General features: G+C 37.4%; 2 protein-coding genes across 3 annotated transcripts in view; both read right to left on the bottom strand.

Annotated features, from left to right (window-relative positions):
* Positions 1-6,995: 6,995 nt before the first annotated feature.
* On the bottom strand, positions 6,996-10,912 carry LOC127454989 (ras-related protein Rab-32-like). Its single transcript, XM_051722509.1, has 3 exons — positions 10,699-10,912; positions 8,502-8,779; positions 6,996-7,142 (listed from the first exon to the last, which is right to left on the bottom strand). The coding sequence occupies exons 1-3, from the start codon at positions 10,910-10,912 to the stop codon at positions 6,996-6,998; spliced, it is 639 nt and encodes a 212-aa protein (XP_051578469.1).
* LOC127454812 (metabotropic glutamate receptor 1-like) overlaps positions 9,586-21,311 on the bottom strand; it is a 34,899-nt gene continuing 23,173 nt past the window's right edge. The window contains exons 8-9 of one of the 2 annotated variants that reach the window (XM_051722248.1): positions 19,119-20,049; positions 9,586-17,463 (exon numbers count right to left, since the gene is read on the bottom strand). In XM_051722248.1, the coding sequence (XP_051578208.1) occupies positions 16,659-17,463; positions 19,119-20,049 (1,736 nt within the window). In that variant the 3' untranslated portion in view covers positions 9,586-16,658. The remainder of the gene's footprint in view (positions 17,464-19,118; positions 20,050-21,311) is intronic. The other variant, XM_051722249.1, reaches the window with a different exon arrangement.

Here is a 21,311-nt window from a genome sequence, read left to right as displayed (position 1 = left end):
AGTAGGATGGAGGTATATAGGACATGCACTGTTACTAAGAGATGGCGAGTTAATCTGATGTTTTTTTCCTCTAAGCAATATATCCACTTTAAAAGAAATAAGAAGAATCAGGACATTTTATAGCAGTATGAATCAGTTAAATTTGATATAAAAGATTTCCTAAAATGTTTATGCATTAAGATTAAACGGTCTAAACAAAAAATAAGACTCTATCTTCGTCAGTAGAGAATAAACCCCTCCATATTATTTGTAAACAACTACGTTGTCAAGGGCCTCAAATAAGTGGTATGTAGAACAGATCCCCAGACGCACACCAAGGACGCTACAAAGTAAAACTACGGGACAGTGCGGAACAGATGGAAGAGTAAAAATATCTGCCCTCCTATACACACCATGTCAGCAGAATCCTGCCTCCAGGCTCGGCTTTTGCGTGAAGAACCACAAAAAGACCACCAAAGAAATCAGTGAGACCAGAGTGAGACCACCACAGTGCTTTATCAAATCATTAAGAGATTAGTCAGCACATTATCAACAGACAGCTGAAGAGATCTCAACACAAACATGTTTCATTTGACAGTATCCTGTTGTGAATGTTGTGAGGAGTGCTGTCACATACTCAAATCGTCTGATCTGGTTGCTGTTGATCTGTAAACCACACCAAAAAGCCACTTGAAACACTGAGTTTGGCAACTATTGTCTCTAATAGACATACACAATGAAAAATGTAACATTAATTGTTACATTAATGTAACAGATATAACGCAATATAACGTTGCTTAAGTGAAACATTTCAATTTGGTAACTGTTAATTACCTAATGATTAAAAGTCCCTGTTCAGGGTAAAACATGTCCTTAATTTTAATGGTAAAAGTGTGTTTAATGTGTAATGTAAAAATGCTACAGTAAAAAAACTTTAATTGGTTAATGGGTAGTTACCGTATCATATAAGGTAAAAAAATAATTATGTATTTACCAAGACAATACATGTAATTTTACTGTAAAATATTGTAAATACGTTGTATTTTTGATGTAAAAAGTATGATTTTATCGTATAATTAATGGTAAAAATGTATATTATGCTTGACAAGACGTACTTTTTATGGCAAACAATTGTTAAAATTACAGTAAAAAAAAAGACAATAATCGGGTGTTCCCAGAGTCCCTGTATGACCCATCACATTTTAGAAAATTTTACTGGAATAGTTATGTTTCTTCTTATTTTTAATATCAGTTATGTACATTTGGGTGTTCTGTGTTATATTTTATGTGCATTATTTTAGTGTTACATATGATGAACTCTTGATGAACATTAAGTCATCTTGTGGCCTTTTGTTAGGGTTAGGGTTGCTAGCTTACTACGGTAATTAACAATACATTTTAAAGTGAAAAGCAGACTTTTATTGTTCCAGAAGGTTAGTATATAAACTTTATATCATTTCATAATAGTAGTGAACCGTAAACTATACATCAACATTACATCCCGTAAAGCCTGAAAAATGCGCACCATATTTTTACAGTAAATGTCTGGCAAACACATCTGCCGGTATTTAACCATAAATTTACTGTAACTGAATTTTTTGAAGTGACTGAAAACTATGGGTGTCACTGAAAATATCTGGGAGATTTAAAATTTGTAAAGTCCTGGAAATGAATAAAATCTTAAAAATTGTGTGTTTTTTTTTTTTTTTTCCTAGTGGTGCTCTATTCTAAAGTTCTCTCTATAGCTCTATTCAAAGGCTATAAAGTGAAAGAAATCTCTATAAAATAATTATAATAATAAAAAATCCTTGTTAAGCCTCCTGAGACCCCTTCCATTCCCCTTTTTGATTTGTAACTAGTAGCCCCTAAGAAACATTTTCAGACCAAATCATTTTCCTAAAAAGTGATGTCCACATATGTGGACAGTGAGACTAAGTTGTGAAATTTTAAATAATACCAAGCTATAGAAAGTCAGATATTTTTTTATCAAATTGTGTTGGTTATTCATGTTTTTGAGACATTACAGACATTCCATCAGAAATTAGCATAAATAATCCTGATTCAAAGTAATGGTCAGCATCGTCCAATCACTGCCAACCATGTTACAATAAAATTATACATTATAAATTCTGAATCTATGTACTGATTATCATTGTCCCATGTCTGCCCAACATGTTGAGTGGTTCAAACAACATCTGCAGCCTGAAACTGAACTTTTGGTCAGATTTTAGGAGAGAATGCACATATCTGCATAGAGATCTATAGGATACCTCCCTTGCTCCCTATTGAGTGAATGACATAACCTCCTGTCTGTCTGCACTGGTCTCAGAATAGTTTTAAATGCACCTTAATTTCATCCTAACTCCATATAAAGCCTCTGAAAGCAACATTTTCCAGTTTTTGGCTGCATCCATTGATTCTCAATGTGATAGTGCACAATGAATATAGGATATTTTAACTGAAGATGAGCATACAGTCCACGAATGTGGTCAATGTGTTTAAAAGTGTGCCGTTTCGCCATAAATTGCTCAAATTTATAAAATGGTATATTGTATGAAACTAGAGACTCTAATCTTTTGACTCAAATAGGTTTCAATGTAAAAACTTCAAATGGTTTCTTACCAGATGTAAGATCCAAACCAAGGCGTTTCATCCAAACACAAGCTCCTCTGCAATCGCTGCCATGTTGTTTTTTCACATGGCTTTGTGCGTCAAAAGTTTAACCCTTTACTGACAGCACAGAGTCTCCTGAGCTGAGATCAGTCGGTTTAAATGAAATTAAAATATGTGTTACGTATTGCAAAGCCAAAATAAAACATCCACACATGTGGACGCGGGGTTGCACAAGGTTAGTAATCATGAATGACAGGAAAATGCATGGAAATTCATTGATCAAAAGATATGGGAACCCTGCCTGTTTGACTTTTTGATCATATTTGTTTGAATATTTGACTGTAAAATGTAAAAAAATAATTTACTGTAAACTTCTGGCAACCACTGTGGCTATTTAAAAAAAAAAAAAAACATTTACCATAAATTTAAAAATATTTTGCAAATTCATTAATTAAATACTCTTTAAAAATTGACATGATTTGTTCATGATTTTCCTGCTCACATGAGCTGTTTTATGAATAATTTTCTTTCTGCTTATTTATAAATTATGGGTTCGAATCACAAACAGGATGAATCACTCATCTTCATAAGCTGTGAATTCACCACCATTTCAGACACTATGACATAAAAGTGTATTTTACTGCATGCTCCCAATACTAACAGGTACAAATACTAGAAAGACAATTTTGTCCACCTGTGTGCAAATGCAAACAGATGGGTACTGAGAGGGGAACATTTCTTGCATGAGCCCGTGGGGAACACATTGCACAGATCAACACACTCTCCACAAAACCATCTACATGATACAGTGCTGTGTACAAGCTCAAAAACATTTGAAAATGTGCTCAAACCTACTCTTCCATACGCAGAAACCTGAATATGCTCACAGCTGGTGCCTAACAGTTCGTTTAGACTGGTGGGGAAGATTTAACATGGTATTGTTTGCTCAGTTTAGTACAGTTCTTTGGGGGCAGTATCAGAATGCTGGAGTTTTATAACATTCCCTCACAAATGCATGTCAAAACTGGGTCAAGCTGAGAACTGCTGCCATTTCTGCAAGATCAACCATTGTGTATGGAAGCCGTGCATCATGTTGATGCATTTGATCATTTTGGTGACCTGGATAAGGTTTTGTATGAGGTGCATTTCACCTGTACATTGTATATATTTGTAGATAATAAATTAAATATACTGTTGTAAAAGTAGGGCAGGAACATTGGCCTATGTTAAATTCTACTTTCTTGATTTAATCTTATGTCTAAATTTCTGAAAATGATGATGATGTACTGAAATGGAAATTTGATACTTGTAGTGTATGAATTTTGAACAGAAGTGCTACTGTATGTAAAGAGAGCAAGATATATTAGCATATGATCTAACGATACTCTCAGGGATTGCATTATGTATTTGTGCTTGATGGAAAATTAATTTTCAGCCCTGATTGAATATTTATTATATTTCTAATATTTATTCTGGTAGGCAAAGAAAGGAAGTTACATTTATTTTTCATTAAAAAAGTTCTCACTTAAACCAAGAGAAAAATGTTAGAAAACAGGCCAACTAGTTTGATCTTTTTATTATTAAAATGTTTTCCAAAAGAAAAATATCACTTGAATGGTAAATATGAAATAATACAAGCCACTGGGTCTCAACTGGTGGGGTCACGACACCAAAATGGGTCACAGGTCTGTTGTGATAGGGTTGCAGACAACAAGGAAAAAACAAGGCTAAACCATTAGAGAGCGTTCAGCCCAGCTCGCCTGGCTTCGTTCCCTCCGTCAGGGGGAGAAGGATGTGAGCGTTTTTGCTGGCGAGTTCCTCAGAACAGCAGACGGGCTAAAATACAACGACACTGCTCTCAAAGACCTTTTTAACGCCTGCCTTGAGATTCCCCTGGGAGATGAAAAGTCTGGGGGTCTTGTTGTTCTAGGGGTTTGTTAGTTATCTGTCCCATTGGGTTAATTAAGTTACACCCGATTACGGACAGCCCCCAAGGAGCAACAGTTCCACCGTCGACCCCTCTGACGATGGGGTCCCCAGACCTCCGAAGACTCGTAAGCAGAGGAGGAGAAGGAAGAAAGGCTCAGCTGCACCCTCCCAGCCCGAGCCCACTGCTGCCCACCAGGAGGCGGAGGGGCCCACTGCTGACCACCAGGAGGCGGTGGCCATTACTGCAGCAGTGCTTCTCACCGCCCGGAAGAGGAGGAGGAGAAGGGCCCTTACTCTTCAGTCATTGCCAGCGCTCACGGCCACGGAGGCCATTCCCCTGCCGCTGCCAGCGCTCACGGCCACGGAAGCTGTTCCTCTGCTGCTGCCAGCGTCCACGGAGGCCGTTACCCTGCCGCTGCACGTCCACAGCCATGGAGGCCGTTCCCCTACTGCTGCCAGTGCTCATGGCTACAGAGGCCGTTCTCCAGTCTCTGCCCATGTTCACGGCCACAAAGGTCATTACCCAGTCACTGCCAGTGCTCATGGCCATGGAGGTCGTTTCCCTGTTTAATTCCACTCCCGTCCTGGAGCCATTTGTCCTCGTTCCCATCCTGGAGCCGTCTGTCCTTGCTCCCATCCTGGAGCCATCTATCCTCGCTCCTGTCCTGGAGCTGCCTGTCCAGTTCCCTGTGGCCATCGATGAGCCTGTTCAGTTCCCTGTGGCCGTCGACAAGTCCGTCCAGTTCCCTAAGCCTGTCCAGTTCCCCGAGACTGTCGATAATCCTGTCCACTTTTCCGTGGCTGTCGACAAGCCTGTCAAGTTCCCAGTGCCCGCTGCTGCCCTCATCCCTGTCCTCAAACCTCCTCCCAGGCTGCCAGACCCCGCCCCCTTCCTGGATTCTCTTCTCAGGCCACCTGACCCCGCTCCCAACCTTGAGCCGCCTCCCAGGTCACCTGACCCCACCCCCTACCTGAAGCCCCCTCCCTCCCCCCACTGGTCTGTTCCACCGGTTCCACGGGTGTGGTTGTTTCAAGGAGCAAAATATGATGATACTTGAACAAAAATGAGCTGCATGGTTGAGCTGCCAGACAGAAGCCAATGCCACAAAAAAGCCTGATTACAATATGCCCGACAACACCTTGACACGCCTCAAAGCTTCTGGTACACTGTAATTTGGAGTGACGAGACCACTATGTTTGGAGAGGGGTCAGCAAGTATTGTGCTCCTTGAAACAACCACACCGTCTTTTTCCAGAGCAGCCTGTATTTCTCCTGAGGTTACCTGTGGGTTTTTCTTTGTATCCCGAACAATTCTTCTGGCAGTTGTGGGTGAAATCTTTCTTGGTCTGCCTGACCTTGGCTTGGTATCAAGAGATTCCCGAATGTTCCACTTATTAATAAGTTATTGAACAGTACTGACTGGAATTTTCAAGGCTTTGGATATCTTTTTATATCCTTTTCCATCTTTATAAAGTTCCATTACCTTGTTACGCAGGTCTTTTGACAGTTCTTTTCTGCTCCCCATGGCTCAGTCTCTAGCCTGCTCAGTGCATCCACGTGAGAGCTAACAAACTCATTGACTATTTATACACAGACACTAATTGCAATTTAAAAAGCCACAGGTGTGGGAAATTAACCTTTAATTGCCATTTAAACCTGTGTGTGTCACCTTATGTGTCTGTAACAAGGCCAAACATTCAAGGGTATGCAGACTTTTGATCAGGGCCATTTGGGTGATTTCTGTTTTCATTATGATTTGAAAAGGAGCCAAACAACTATGTGATATTAAATGGCTTCATATGATCACTATCGTTAAATAAAAGACGCATGATCAGTCATATTTTCTAAATCAATGCCAAAATTTCACAATTTCTGCCAGGGTATGCAAACTTTTGAGCACAACTGTGTATATATATATATATATATATATATATATATATATATATATATATATATATATATATATATAGATAGATAGATAGATAGATAGATAGATAGATAGATGATCTAGGCTGCATTGGTCCTTAAGCAGAACCAGTTGAGAATCACTGATATAGCGCATGCACTCCCCTTGTAGAAAGAACCATAATGAATTTGGCATCTTGACAATATTTTTGTTCGCTTGATGATGATTTAGGCTGAAAAGTGTATGTCGGATCTCTGTTAGCATGTTAATGTATTTGAGCTTCTGGTCAATTAGCAAGGGGAATGAGACAAATCACCTTAGAGACATTTATTAGACACACAGCATGTACTAAAATATTCGTTCAAGGTCCCTAGATTATTTAGATATAGACCATTAGCCTATTGGTCATTCATGTTGGCTTTCTTTCAGTATGTTACCTACAGTAAAAAATAAATGTAGAAACTCTACAGCAATGGTATAGAGAAAATGAGATACTAGAGTTTTACACAATTGTATGACACTTAAATTTGACATTAAATTGTAAACTCATATTTTTTTTTTTTTTTTTTTAGAATGAACAACACCTAGAGTTCGTATTTGATTGCTGTTTCAGATTAACTTGGATCTTCTGGACTTCCTCATTTTCTGACTCCTGGTTGGTTTGAAGAATGTGCTTCACAAGGAATTTAGCAGCTTTATCCACATTGATGTTCTCCTAAAACTCAACCACAACAGCAAAAGCCCCATTAAATCTATCAGTGTCTGTTTAAATCTAGCAACTAAACACAAGTGAAAAAAGGAGCAGGTACATTACTGCATTTGTATTAATATTTTTCATGAAAAAATGTTTAAAAAAATCCTTTGGATGACTTTTTTTCATTGATATTTTAATAAACACATAAAACAATGACAGTTGATACACAATTTGTCTAATTTGATGCCTGACATTGTCTTTCATCTTATTATGCACACAATATTTAGTTTATATATGAAAATGTTACTAGAAAAAGTAAAGTTCATCAAGACAAACTCTGAATGTTTAAAGTGATAGTTCACCCAAAAATGACAGTTCTCTCATCATTTACTCACCCTCATGCCATCCCAGATGTGTACGACTTTCTTTCTTCTGCTGAACACAAACAAAGATTTTTAGAAGAATATCTCAGCTCTGTAGGTCTATACAATGGAAGTGAATGGTGACCAAAATTTTAAAGTTCCAAAAGGCACATAAATGCAGCATAAAAGTAATCCATATGACTCCAGTGGTTAAATCTTTATCTTCAGAAGTAATGATAAGTGTGGTAGAGAAATGTATCAATATTTAATGCCTTTTTTACTATAAATTCTCCTCCCTGCCCGGTAGGTGGTGATATGCACTAAGAATGTGAATCACTAAAAACAAAAGAAGAAAGTGAAAGTGGAGATTGATAGTAAAAAAGTATTAAAATATTGATCTGATTCTCATTTGCATCTATTATATTGCTTCTGAAGATACAGATTAACCCACTAGAGTCTTATGGATTACTTTTATTCTACCTTTATGTCCTTTTGGAGCGTCAACATTTTGATCATGATTCACAATTGCACAATTGCATTGTATGGACCTACAGAGCTGAGATATTCCTCTAAAAATCTTCGTTTGTGTTCTGCAGAAGAAAGAAAGTCATAAATATCTGGGATAGCATGAGGGTGAGTAAATGATGAGAGAATTTTTTTTTTTTTATGTTTGTTTGTTTGTCTTTTTGGGTGAACTATTCCTTTAATGTGTGTTGTGACTGGTTATATTTGCTAAGGTGTTTTTGGGTGGTTGCTAAGGCACTCCCAAGGAGTTGCTAATGTGTTCTTGCTAGGCGACAGCTGGGGTGCTCTGTGTAGTTGCAAGGTGGTTAATAAGATGTTCTAAGTGGTTGCTAGGGTGTCCTGGGTGGTTGCTAAGGCATTGTTTAGCAGTTGTTTAGGTGTGCTGAGTGATTGTAAAGCAATTGCTAGGGATTAGAAAAACAAACATATTTGTACAAGTATGATAATTTATTCAAGCCAACACCTCTAGCTAAAATGCTAAACATCCACTCACCTTCGCTGATGTCTCAAACCATCCAATAAAACCCTTCTCTTGGCAGAGCTTCTCCAGAACAGCAGTACAGTTTTGACAAATTTGAATCTGATCACACTTATTGGCAAGCAGAACTGCAGGGATTGGGCTGCCATTTTTCAACATTACTTTACAATCAAGCTCACATTTCCAGTTCAGTGCTCCTTCCAATGTTGATCCGTTTGTAACGTCATAAACAACAAATGCACCACTCGCTCCTTTGAAGTACACTCGGTTCATTCCCCTGACACGCTCTTGACCTGAATAAATGAAAATATATAAGATACAGTGGAGCTAAAGGCACACCTTAAGGAAAATCTGGTTGCAAAGTGTATCAATTGTGTGAAAAGAAATAATAATGGAAGGTTGTTTTTTGATAAAAATTCATTAAGGTTGGCGAGGGGGCCGAAACCCCACATTTGGGGGTTATAGTGATATAGTGTTAATTTAGGGGCAAAAGTTATCATTTGTTAACTTATGCAAATACTTTGAGATAGCAAGATACTCTTTTTAGTATCAAATTAAGATAATGCTTATTCAAAATAATCACTTCAAAAAAAGGGTGCATCATTACCTGTTAATCTCATATATATTATAAACAAATTAATCTCCATTGTGATTGGATCAGTCAGTGTGAGCCCACACTAAAAAAAATGATTTTTTTGCTGCTTGTTCAATTAGCTTAATTAAAATGAACCAAAGCAACACAATTCTAGAACAGAATTTATTTGATTGCGTTCTATCCTTTTAATTTGTAAATGGAAGTTTACTTAATGTGACTACATGAATACTTTTTGTGGTGTTAATGTAGCTTTGATGAAACTTGCATGTTTTGCATACACTGAACAGGAAGAAAATGTGTAGAAATTCATTGTTATTTTATGCATTTTTGAGCAAGATTAGGATAAGAAGAGATTAGTTAATTTTAAAGGTGCACTCCGTAATATTTTCCTCATTAAAAAAGTTGAACTCCTAAAGACATGAATTGTAATTTTGCAATAAATGTGTAAAATCATGAGCACTCATATTAAAATGAAGACTCCAGTCATTTCAGTAACCTTATAAAAGCTGTTTTATTCTACATGGAGAGGGTCCACACATGGGGGCTGCCATGTTAGAATCACATGACCAGCCGAATACTACTCGCTTAATCTCAGTAACCGTCCTGTTATTTGACACTTTCACTCATTGATTAAAGTAATCATGTCTGGGGGCCTGGGTAGCTTAGCGAGCATTGACGCTGACTACCACTCCTGGAGTCGCGAGTTCCAATCCAGGGCGTGCTGAGTGACTCCAGCCAGGTCTCCTAAGCAACCAAATTGGCCTCCCTGCTAGGGATGGTAGAGTCACATGGGGTAACCTCCTTGTGGTCGCGATTAGTGGTTCTAACTCTCAATGGGGCGCGTGGTAATTTGTGCATGAGCCTCCACATTCTGGGATTCTCCGCGGTGTCACGCACAACGAGCCACGTGATAAGATGCGCGGATTGACGGTCTCAGAAGCGGAGGCAACTGGGACTTGTCCTCTGCCAACCGGAGTGAGTTGAGCAACCATGCCACCATGAGGACCTACTAAGTAGTGGGAATTGGGCATTCCAAATTGGGAGAAAAGGGGATAAAAATAAATAAAAAGTAATCATGTCTGACTGTGAATACTAAATTTCTACAATGGCATCTGAAACTGAAAACAACTGATTTTAAATGATGCTGCATCCAAGCCGATAAGTGTCAGTGTAAGTCCAAGAAGATTTACACTGACACCTAGCGGCTTGGATGCAGAATCATTTAAAATGAATAGTTTTCAGTTTCAGAAAATGTTGTCCTGCCAATAGGAACTCGATGATTCATACGCAATAAATCTGAATGTGAAACTGAAATTGTGTCACTAAATTGTAAATAATTAGCCATATATACCTCACTACAGACAATAGCAGAAATTAAAAGCCATGATAAATTTTGATTTATTCTGCCTCATATGATATAAAATAATTTATTCAGCACAGCAATCTATACACCACCATTCCGGCATATGTTGTTTTGTAGTAATTAATGCTTTTCAAAGGTATTTTTTATTAACCTAAAAACACAAGAGAAACCAGTACAATTCTGGTCTACCATTTGCAAGTTTAAACAAAGAAATGTTGTTTAAACTTGCAACTAGCTTTAGTAGACAGACTTACCTCCTATATCCCATAGTTGTAATCTCACCAGCATTTGACTGTCCCACTCAATGACCTTCATAAAGAAATCCACACCAATTGTCGGTTTTAAGTCCTTGAAGAATTGATTTCTCACATAACGCTTCACAAAGCTGGTTTTTCCAACATCACGGTCTCCAATCACCAAAACTTTAAATAAATGTTCAGTGAATCCTAATTTTGAGTCTCCTGACATTTTCCTTGGACAGTGTTAACAGATCTGCAATAACTGACCTATTTCTGATTTATTCTGCTGATTAAAGCCCTTGTTTTCCAACCATGCTCTCTATAATGAAGACAGTTTCCCATCTGTGTACTTTCCCTAATGTTCAAAGTTCATCTGAGAATTCCATTTCAAATGATTATCATTATGTGCACCTAATGATGGAGTGACACAATGAAACATCAAGTGTTGTAGACACGTCTTTGACAATGTCATATGAAAGCAGTAAAATACAGCAACAGGTCACATTTTGGGAAATCATTAACTAAATACCAACTGCAATAACAACCCTCAGAGGTTATATACAAAATGTACAGCATTTAATCAGTATGGTAAACTAAGAAAACATGCTCACTAAATTGTTGAGCTAAACAACTTTTGACAAATATAGTATAACTAAATTTGTACAAGTAGTTACCTACATCTAAGCTCCATTTAGGGAGTATGCAACAGCAATGTCTTTAATATAAGAGCAGAAATGTTCTCTTTAAAGCTAAAGTATAGTTTCAAGGGTAAAGTGTGCAATCTGACAAGCTCAGAAACAAAAAATATATTGCACTGCAACAGAAACAAGAAGAAAACTTACAGCATTATACACTAATAATACTTTCAGATAACATCTTAATAGTTACTTAAATACAATCCTCTATCATTGCTTAAAATTCCATAACAATTTTGTAATAGTCATGTGTTGGACTTAAACAGTCATAACTAGTGTTGTTTAGGTTACTTAAAAATAGTAATCCACTACAAATGACTAATTATTTCTCTAAAATTGTAATCAGATTACTTTACTAAAAAGGTTTAAAAAAGTAATCGCATTGCTAATTACTTTACTTTTAAGTTACTTTTTTTTTAAACACTTTTACGCTCAACAAATTAAAAATAATATCTATATTTCTTTCTTGTTCATTGTGACACAATAGCCACTTTTCCACCATCGGACCGAACGGTTCTGAGCACGGTACGGAACGGTTACAGTAGCGTTTCCACTTGAGCACGGTTCGGCACGGTACGATTATAAAACGTTCTCGGCCCGGAATTCTCGGCACAGTTAGCTAACGTACTCAAACGTGCCGGTGGAATGGCTTTAGTACATGGTGACTTGTTTAGTGTATCTGCATGATTTTATTATAATGGTTTAACTAGTATTGTAGCCTGCATTTATTTTTCTACACGCCTTTTTCATCAGGGAATTAGATTACTATATCATTTAAACTCAAAATACATCAATATTTTCTCACAAACTATTTGTATATAATACTTACATAATATTTTGTCAACAAATATTCTTTTTAGCTAGTCTGGGAACTTTTACCTTTCTGCATGTTCGTGTCCGGTGGCAAACACAAGCCATCAGCAAATGATGGTAAACCTCTCGTCTTTTTCTCTTTACTTTCCTTTTTGCAACATGGTATGTGTGCGGTGTATTAGCAAAGCAAAACCAGGGGAAAAAAGCAGTTCTAATAACTGTAATATGCGATCATCCTCCACAGTGCGCCACACTCGCTCCAATGTTTACCTCTCATGGCATCGCCAAAAGACAGATCTGTTACGTACCACAGTGGAAAAAGAAACCTTAACCGCGCCAGCTGGCCCAGATCGGCATCGAACGGTACGGTTTTGCGATGAGAACTGTTCGGCCTGATGGTGGAATAGCGGCTAATGTCTGCTTCACAATGACTCGTTACGTGGTCTTAATTCAAATATTCTACATAAATAATATATTAGAAATAAGCACAACCCAATGCACTTAAAAGTAATTAAATTAATTGAAAGTTAGTAACTGTAATCTGATTACACAATTTAAAATGTAATGCATTACACTACTTTTTTTTACAAAAAATTCATTAGATTATAGTAAATTATTACTTTGTAATTGGATTACACCCAACACTGGTCATAACTATATGATGATGTAATTGCTACAGTTTACAATTTCCAAGTATGTTGCAAACATACAAAGGCTGCTATATTGTTATGATTAAATGCTACATTCTGGTGGAATTGCTGTCGGTGTTCCTGTTGTGAATTAATGGTTCATTGAATCTTCTTTAAAACACTGACTGCTTGGAGGCAGTAGTTTTAAAATTGTAAAGCATTGCAGTATTATCTGGAACTGATATTATTACATTCAGCCAACAATGAGCAATAAACACACACACAAAAAATAAAACAACTATATAATTTAAATGAAATGCATTAATAAATTCTACAAGCTCTGACTTTGAGTTATGACCATTTAAATCCAAATATACAATTAATATAATTATATATTACATAGTAATATTTACATCTACCTCATTATTTTAAAAAAATCATAAATATATATAGAAGCAAGTCAGCATATACAGTTTCTGTTATACTTCAACACAAACACACACACACATGCACACACACACACACACATACACACACGCACACACAAACACACACACACACACACACACAAACACACACACACACTACACAAAAAAGACATAAAATATGAATGAAGGTGTCGCAATATTGATATTGGCACTTAAACACTATCCAATCTTTGCTACATTGTACTTTTAGGCATGTGTTAAAAACTTAGTTTAATACATTTGATGCATAAGTAAATGATTGTTCCTTTGACTGAATGATACCTATAACACTTAGAAATTATGTTGCTGTTTAGATTAGTTTTAAAATGTAATCTATAAAAGTCATGTTGATTGATTGCAATGGCGTAGATTTGGTTTGAACATTGAGGGGGACCAAATGCAGGGTGCGAATTATGGGGGGGTGGTCGTAGAATGTACTCGTAATATGAAGCTTTATTTGTAAATACGTACATTTCTATACCTCTGCTTGATTTTAAGTAATCAGTTGAATGATAAAGTTTCCCCTTTTTAACCTAATGCTGATGATTCGAATGTTTGAAGTAAGCTGTCTGCTGAAATTACGGAAAATAACCACAGATCTAACAACAAAGCTGAAATAAAAGTTTGCATTTTACCTGTCAATCAGACATGCTTAGAAGTTGCGTTCGTTACTATAGCAACAATAATAGGCTGTGGGCGAAACTACGCGCAAATGCACCACGTGCTGTCAGCACACTTAAACATTACAAAAAGTGGCATCTTTAATTCATCGCTTTAAAATCACCACAGCTAAAAATATTAAACTTAATAGTTTGTTGTTGGACTAGTGGAGCATGCTGTCCAATTTGTAGAATGTGTCTTTCTAGGACTTCTGTCTGCTTGTTTTACATCCGTCATCTTCAGTCAGTCATATAAATGCTGCCAAATGCTATGGTTGATCGAATTCCTCTATAATATTTTGGAATTCGTGTGTTTAAGCTTCAGTTTCACATGAATTGAAAGTTCACATTGAGTGACGCTTGGCCATTAAAGCACCACGTCCATCCGTATCCATAGCAACAGCTCCAGTACCCACACAGGCACAAGAGTTTTCCCATTTAGGCTTACAAAATCTTACAAAAAACTCTTTTATATTATATATTTATACATTATATATAATATTTTTACCATGTGTAAATTAAGCATTTGACAGTTTTTAACCGTGGATTCTAAATTCTTACGGTAAATTAACTGTGATATTTTTAATCGCGGTTACTAGTAAAACCGTATAATCATGTCATCCCTAATTTAATGCATATTCTTAATTATTTATAGTCTGTATCATATCAAACATTCAGAAAAAGCATTAGGGTCAATGTCAATGTTTCATAAAAAATGTACGCTTACCTGCTCATCTGAAATGCATGTCTGCTTTCCTCACCATGAAAAACAACTGATTATTTCTATGGACACCTTTCACATATGACTCAAGTTATATATTTCATGTTTTCTAAATTCATACGAAAGTTTTTGTGGGTAACAGACCGAAATTGCACATTGTCAGCCACGGATTGTCTTGTGTGTTTTATTCCTGCAGGGGGCGCTTGACCCTTCAAAACCGAATCCTCCATTAATCTGTATTTAAATCTTAGAACGCTTTATATCCATTTGGAGACATTTTACGCTGGATAGTTATTTTTAATAAAAACTGATAATTGCAAGGATTCATACCTGTGAATAAAAATCCAGCACAGCATTATCTATAAAAGCATTTTTAAAAATCCTCATTCAGTAATAATAAACGACTGTGAGTTGATGCATCCTGGCCAGCGCTGAAAAAATTAACAGGTACCACGTGACACTGCCGTCTAGTTGGGTGATTCCAACTCATACAACGGAGGGGGGACTTCAGTTTTTTTCGTGTCAATATGTCAGACTCACAGCCATGCAATTGCAAGGTAGGCCTAACTCATGCAAAATTATTTTCAGCATTGATAAGAATATATAAAAAAGGACAGATGCAAGATTGCGGGGGACAAATCCGCCCCTTCATAGCATTGGGGGGGGACGTGTGCCCCCCGTCTCCCCCAATTCTATGCCAGTGATTGATTGTATCAAACACCTATTTGTATTTACTTGTAACTGAATGGAACTGCTGCACTAAGTTTGAACCTATTTGGGTACTAAATCTTCATTTACTGCTAATGGTATATGTTCTGAAAAAGTCCTTCACATGATTTGATCTACAATGGAAAACAATGCAACAGGAGCACAAATAGCTCTACAGCATCACAATGACTGATGTTGGTTTGTTGTCAAATGCTGCCAAAATAAACAAGTGACAGCGACAGAAATTGAAGAGTTTTTTCACGTTTGGAGCCTATTTAATTCAGTGCATCGCTGATTAGGTCTCTTCAGTTTAAGGGCTCAACATCGGGGTCCGAAATGAACCTTTTGCCACACTTGCCAATGGCGAATGAATTAAGAAAATGTATCGGCCATAAAAAAGTGGGGTCAAAAGTCACGTTATAATCAGTATACCTGGTCTCAAAAAAATCATGTAACTATACATTTTTTGCAAAATGATTTTTACGTGGCTTGTTGTATGTATCAGGAAACACTAGAGGCATTACAACAACAATGACTTTTATTCACATTCACACAAATCAGGAGTAGAGAGGCAGATTATCAGTCCATAAACACTTCCTTTTCACCTTGTTCCTCACACAATGCTATCTTATGACTTCTAAACACTTTTACTATAGCGCATTACATAGCCAACAACATTTATGAGCTTGTTCGAGCGTGATTAAATCGTGCCTAGCTCAACTGACAGAACGTTACACTTGCGACGCAAAGGACTGTGGTGCGAGTCCTGAAGTGCACGCAAGTCGACACTTGAGCTGAAAGTGTCATAGAAGTACCACAAAATGACGTTGTTGCTTCTGCAATTACATTTTTTACATTTGATTTTTCTGAGACTAACGGTTAGGTTTAGGTTTAAGGTTTAGGGTTGGGAGGTCAGTTTTGTTGATGTAAAACTTGATAGAGCATTTACCTCAAAAACTCTGTTTGAGAGAAAATGTAACTTGCATTTAGCGCCACACAGTGGACATTTCACCTTGGAACTGCCACCTCAAAAACCTACTTAATATCATTTTGCAAAAATTTCGCCACAGTCACGTAATTTTCATGAGATCAGGCTTGTCTGCTTGCCGTGTGTTGATTTTGGACCCTGGTCAAAATACATTCACTTCAATACAGTCTCTTTAAAATACTTTGATAACAGGCAAACATTATAAAAAAACTTCATTTAAAGTAGTTGCTGTTACTAAGAACAAACTAGGAACTTGTGAAATGATCACCTATTATGACATCATTATAAAAACATTTCAAAGAGTTGAGGAGGTTTGCTTAAAGTCTCTGAGAATGACGGACGCGTAAGTCACGCTCGGAGGTGTATATAAGATGGATTCAGAAATAGGGGAGTTACGAATCGGGCTGCCTGAGCCAAGGGAATCTCGAAACGGCGAAGGTGGCATGATTGCCATAGAGTCCTCCATTGCCATTTTAAACTGTACCAACTCCTCCTCATCATGGATTTGCGCATTGTCATACATGTAGCCATGGAGAAGTCCAAACTGCTCATTGTCACCCTCCTCCAAAGAGGAAAACAGCTCTTCCGGGTACGATCCCGGTTGCATGGGCAGAATGGGCTGAGGATGCAGTATATCGCCCGGTTTGGCTAGGTTTATAATCTCATCCAAATCAGACATGTTTTTGCTGAATTTTCCCACCCCTTCCTGGAGGTGGTCTACAATAACATATTGGGGGAGAACACTGTTCTGTGGCAAGTGTTGTTTAGGAGTGTAAAATTTTAGATCTGTGCCCACCTCCTTCACAGGCTTGCTTACAGGCGACTGCCTGAGCGCCGTCAGAGGAGGGCTGCCTGAGGGGTTGTATCTGATCGGGTCGCCCTCATCCTCCTCAGCCACATTGTACAGAGTCTTGGTGCTTAGATCGGAAAACTCCATGCCTGGGTGATTGTAGGTGTTAGTTAAGGGTTTGATGACAGCCGTCTGATTGGAGCCGGCTTCCTGTCTCTTCACATGTACAGACAGTCTGTGCCACATGTGATCTCCTTTCGGAGGCTGTCTTGAACCTGGTTCAGACCATGACACAGACTTGCCATTAGAACTATGAACAAAATAAAGACCACTGTTATTTCACAGGAACCGAGAAAGGTGAACACAAGAACGACATTTCTGGTTCGTGTAAAAAAATAGTTTAATACAAATGCCTTCAAAAGCAAGACGTGCAAAAATATTTAGAATATTTGTATTCAGTTATTAAGTGTATCCTTAAAATGTCCAACCCAGTCTCATGACAAGTCAAAATAATTTGTATGTCTTGGCTCGTTCAAGAATGTATGACTTTTAGTCGCATAGAGAAAAATAAATAAACCAATGAACAATGTTATCACGATTTTTCTTTAGTTTAACCCCTTCCCCAAACCCTAGACCTAACCATGATTTTAATAGGAAAATAACTTATGTGTACCACGGAAGAAAGAAATGTTGTGGTTTGGAACAAGATAAGGGAAGCATATTACAGGTTATTGGCATGCATCATTCATTTGTATTGCATAAATAAGTGTGGAATGAGTAACCAAATTTGTTCACAGACGTTTCCTCTTAAATAAAGTGTTGGATAGAAAGCAAGCTAAAATTTGATGGCTGTATTGTATCGATTTGAAATTCTGTTTGTTAATTGGTCAGTCTGTATAGGAATGAAAGTCATACATTTTCGTACAAGCCAAGTTATCCAATATCTCCAATCTCCAGTTATCACAAGTTTTCAAGAAACTGTGCTAAAACTTGAAATGATCCTCCACTCGGCGAACAAAGTGCGCCAAAAGAGCTCTGCATTGACTGGCAACTCCCATGACGCACTGTGAATGACGCAATCGAGTCGTTCTCCTAACACTCTCAAACTACTCATATATTTATATATATATATATATATATATATATATATATATATATATATATATATATATATGAATATTTGGCAATTTACTTTGAATATATTGTTTCTATACTTGTTTTTATACTTATAATCAACAACTTTAAAATCAATAGTTTTATATTTTTCTATAATTTATTATTTTGATTATGTCGTTTGCAGTGCTTCATGGGATTGTAGTTCATTCCCTCATTAAAGACATTAAGTACCTTTGTCTTTTTGTCCAATTTTCAAATGCTTTTTTGCTTTAAATTTGTAATGTTGTGATTCACAATGGAGCTGGTTAGTTTGGTTCATGGCTTAGAACTCTTTTATGAAGAATTATATAATCTGGAAAATACATCCGGAACCAGGACGACTGAAAAAGAGGGCGTGCATTGTTGCACTCTATTGCGGTATAGATGATATAAATAGTGAAATCTCTACCGCTGACACATTTCTTCAGTCACATACTAAAAACGTCATACTGCCCAACCCTACGGGTCACTTACTGTCTTCTTAACTTGTTAGTATCTGATTGTAGAAGTGATAATGCTTGCCATTTAAGATTAGCTACAATACTATACTATACCATACTATACAAAGCTACTATAGTAGCCCAGTCTCTCTCAGCCCTGTTGCGTAGACACCCCTGGGTGTGCAGGTTTTAATTGTAGTTGACCTGTAAATCAAAGATGTCTGGGAGAGCTGTTAATTGAAGAAGCTCCTGAAAATGGCATGATCTTTACGTCTTAAGAGAACCCGGAATTACAGTACAGGACCCATGGGTTCTAACGCAACAGGATGGAGAGAGGCTACGTTAATGCCGCTATGCTACTTGTACTTACTTTGCATTTCCAGATGTGTTCTTTTTGCGTTTGAACATGTTGAGCAAGCTGTTGCTCCTGCAAGCAATTTTACCATCCCCTACGTGCATACGGACCACGTCGGAGGTGGTGAATGCACTGCGTACATTTCTCTCAGGCTTAGCGAGGATTATGTACATTTTTGGAGTAAACATGCAGCCGAGAGCCACCGTTACGCTAAGACTCACGGAGAAGGAAGTGGTGATGATCTTATAGTTAGATCCAAAGTAAATTGGAACAAAAGCCAACCAGATAATGCAAGTTGTGTACATAGTGAAGGCGATGTACTTGGCTTCGTTAAAGTTAGCTGGGACGTTGCGTGTTTTGAAGGCATAGTAGGTGCAGCTGAGGATGAGTAGGCCGTTGTAGCCCAGTGGCGCCACCATGCCCAAATTGCTGGTATTGCAAATGAGATAAACTTCTCGGATACTGGGATAGGACTTGATAGGTTCCGGAGGCTCTAAAATGATCAACGTGACTTCCAACGTTAGCTGCACACTGATGAGGATAAAAGCGATAACCACTTGTGCCCAGGCGCTCATGAATCGCGGCTTGCGCGTACAGATCTTCTTCTTGCTGCCGGCTAGAATACGAGCAATGCGGTTGGTCTTGGTGACGAGAGCGGAGTAGCACATGGAAGCTGAGAGGCCCACCAAGAGGCGCTGTAGGTAACATGAAGCTACAGTGGGGCGGGCAATGAGAGTGAATGGGCAAATATAACCCAGGAAGATTCCAGCTAGGATGATGTAGCAGAGTTCACGGCTGGACGACTTCACAACGGGTGTGTCTCGGTACAGTATGAAGATGAATGTGACAAAACTGGTCACAAGGATGCCAAGACAGGAAAAGACGACAGCAACGATGGATTCTGGATGGCTCCACTCCAGGTAACACAAGGGAAGGGGCTCACAGCCTGGGGATAAAATATATAAAATTGTCAGACAAAATCATTCATGACATTTAAAAATTGTTTATGTGTGTTTCTTCAACTTTGGGCACTTTTAGCATTGTGGGTTTTTTTTGCTCATTAATTTTGAATGTAAGTACATGCATCACAGGAGGTTTATGTCATTTTTTCTCTAAAAGTCAAGAAAATTCCCACCACAGTTTCATTTCCAGCACATATCAAATTCTGTTTTGTGTTTAATAGAATTCTGCAGTTGAAATGCCCTTTTTAACGTTTTTTAAATGGCCGACTCCTTTTTCTTGCTACGGCTAATTTCCTAGCTAACATTTTATGTATTCTAAATACACACAAACAATATTTTCACTTTTGTGTAATTGTATAAAATTACAGCTTGATTGGAAATGACAGAAATAAAAATGTTCTGCTCACAAGTGATATTTACCTTAAATATTTGTTTTCTAAAAACATCACTTGTCTCATATTTCATCTCAAGCATGCTCTTTACTGACTTTAGTGACAAAAGTACACTAACTACTGAAAAAAATGTATTAGGTGCAAATTTTTCTGTGGGTCGTAGTTTTTGAAAAATGTATATAAATCATATTCACACAATAAATAATGAAATGGTTTGTTTATTTCACTCTTTGATTATCGTTTTTAAAAAATTATAATTGTAATTTTTATAATGTATTTTCATAGTTTAATATTGAAAGTCTGGGTCTGGGACAAGGCTTAACCTCACGCGACCCCAGGTCCACATGTGTGGACGTTGTATTTTGGCTTCACTATACGCAACACAGAGACTCTGTGCTGTCAGTAAAGGGTTAAACTTTTGACGTACGAAGTCATGTGAAAAAACAACATGGTGGCGATCACAGTGGAGTTTTGTTTGGTTGAAACGCCAACAAAACTACATCTGGTAAGAAACCTAATTATATTTTTTACATTTAAACCTGTTTGAGTCAAAAGATTAGAGTCTCTAGTTTCATCGGATATGCCATTTTTAAATGGAGAGATCTCTCAGGAAGAGTTTTTTTTTTAATTATTATTATTTAAGACTGCCCTAAAGCAGAACAGATATTTTCTGAATGTATTATTTTCTAAGTGTATTCCACAAGACAAAATAATAATTTAAATTAGTCAAAAGTTGATCATACCCTTAAAGGGACGCCCCAAAATGAAAATTCACTCTTCCACATGTTGCTTCAAACCAGTATGACTTTCTTTCTTCCATGGAACACAAAAGGAGATCTTAAGCAGAATGTTGG

Source organism: Myxocyprinus asiaticus, chromosome 17 (assembly GCF_019703515.2).
Source record: "Myxocyprinus asiaticus isolate MX2 ecotype Aquarium Trade chromosome 17, UBuf_Myxa_2, whole genome shotgun sequence".
NCBI lineage: Eukaryota > Metazoa > Chordata > Actinopteri > Cypriniformes > Catostomidae > Myxocyprinus > Myxocyprinus asiaticus.
This window is presented reverse-complemented; position numbering and strand designations above follow the sequence as displayed.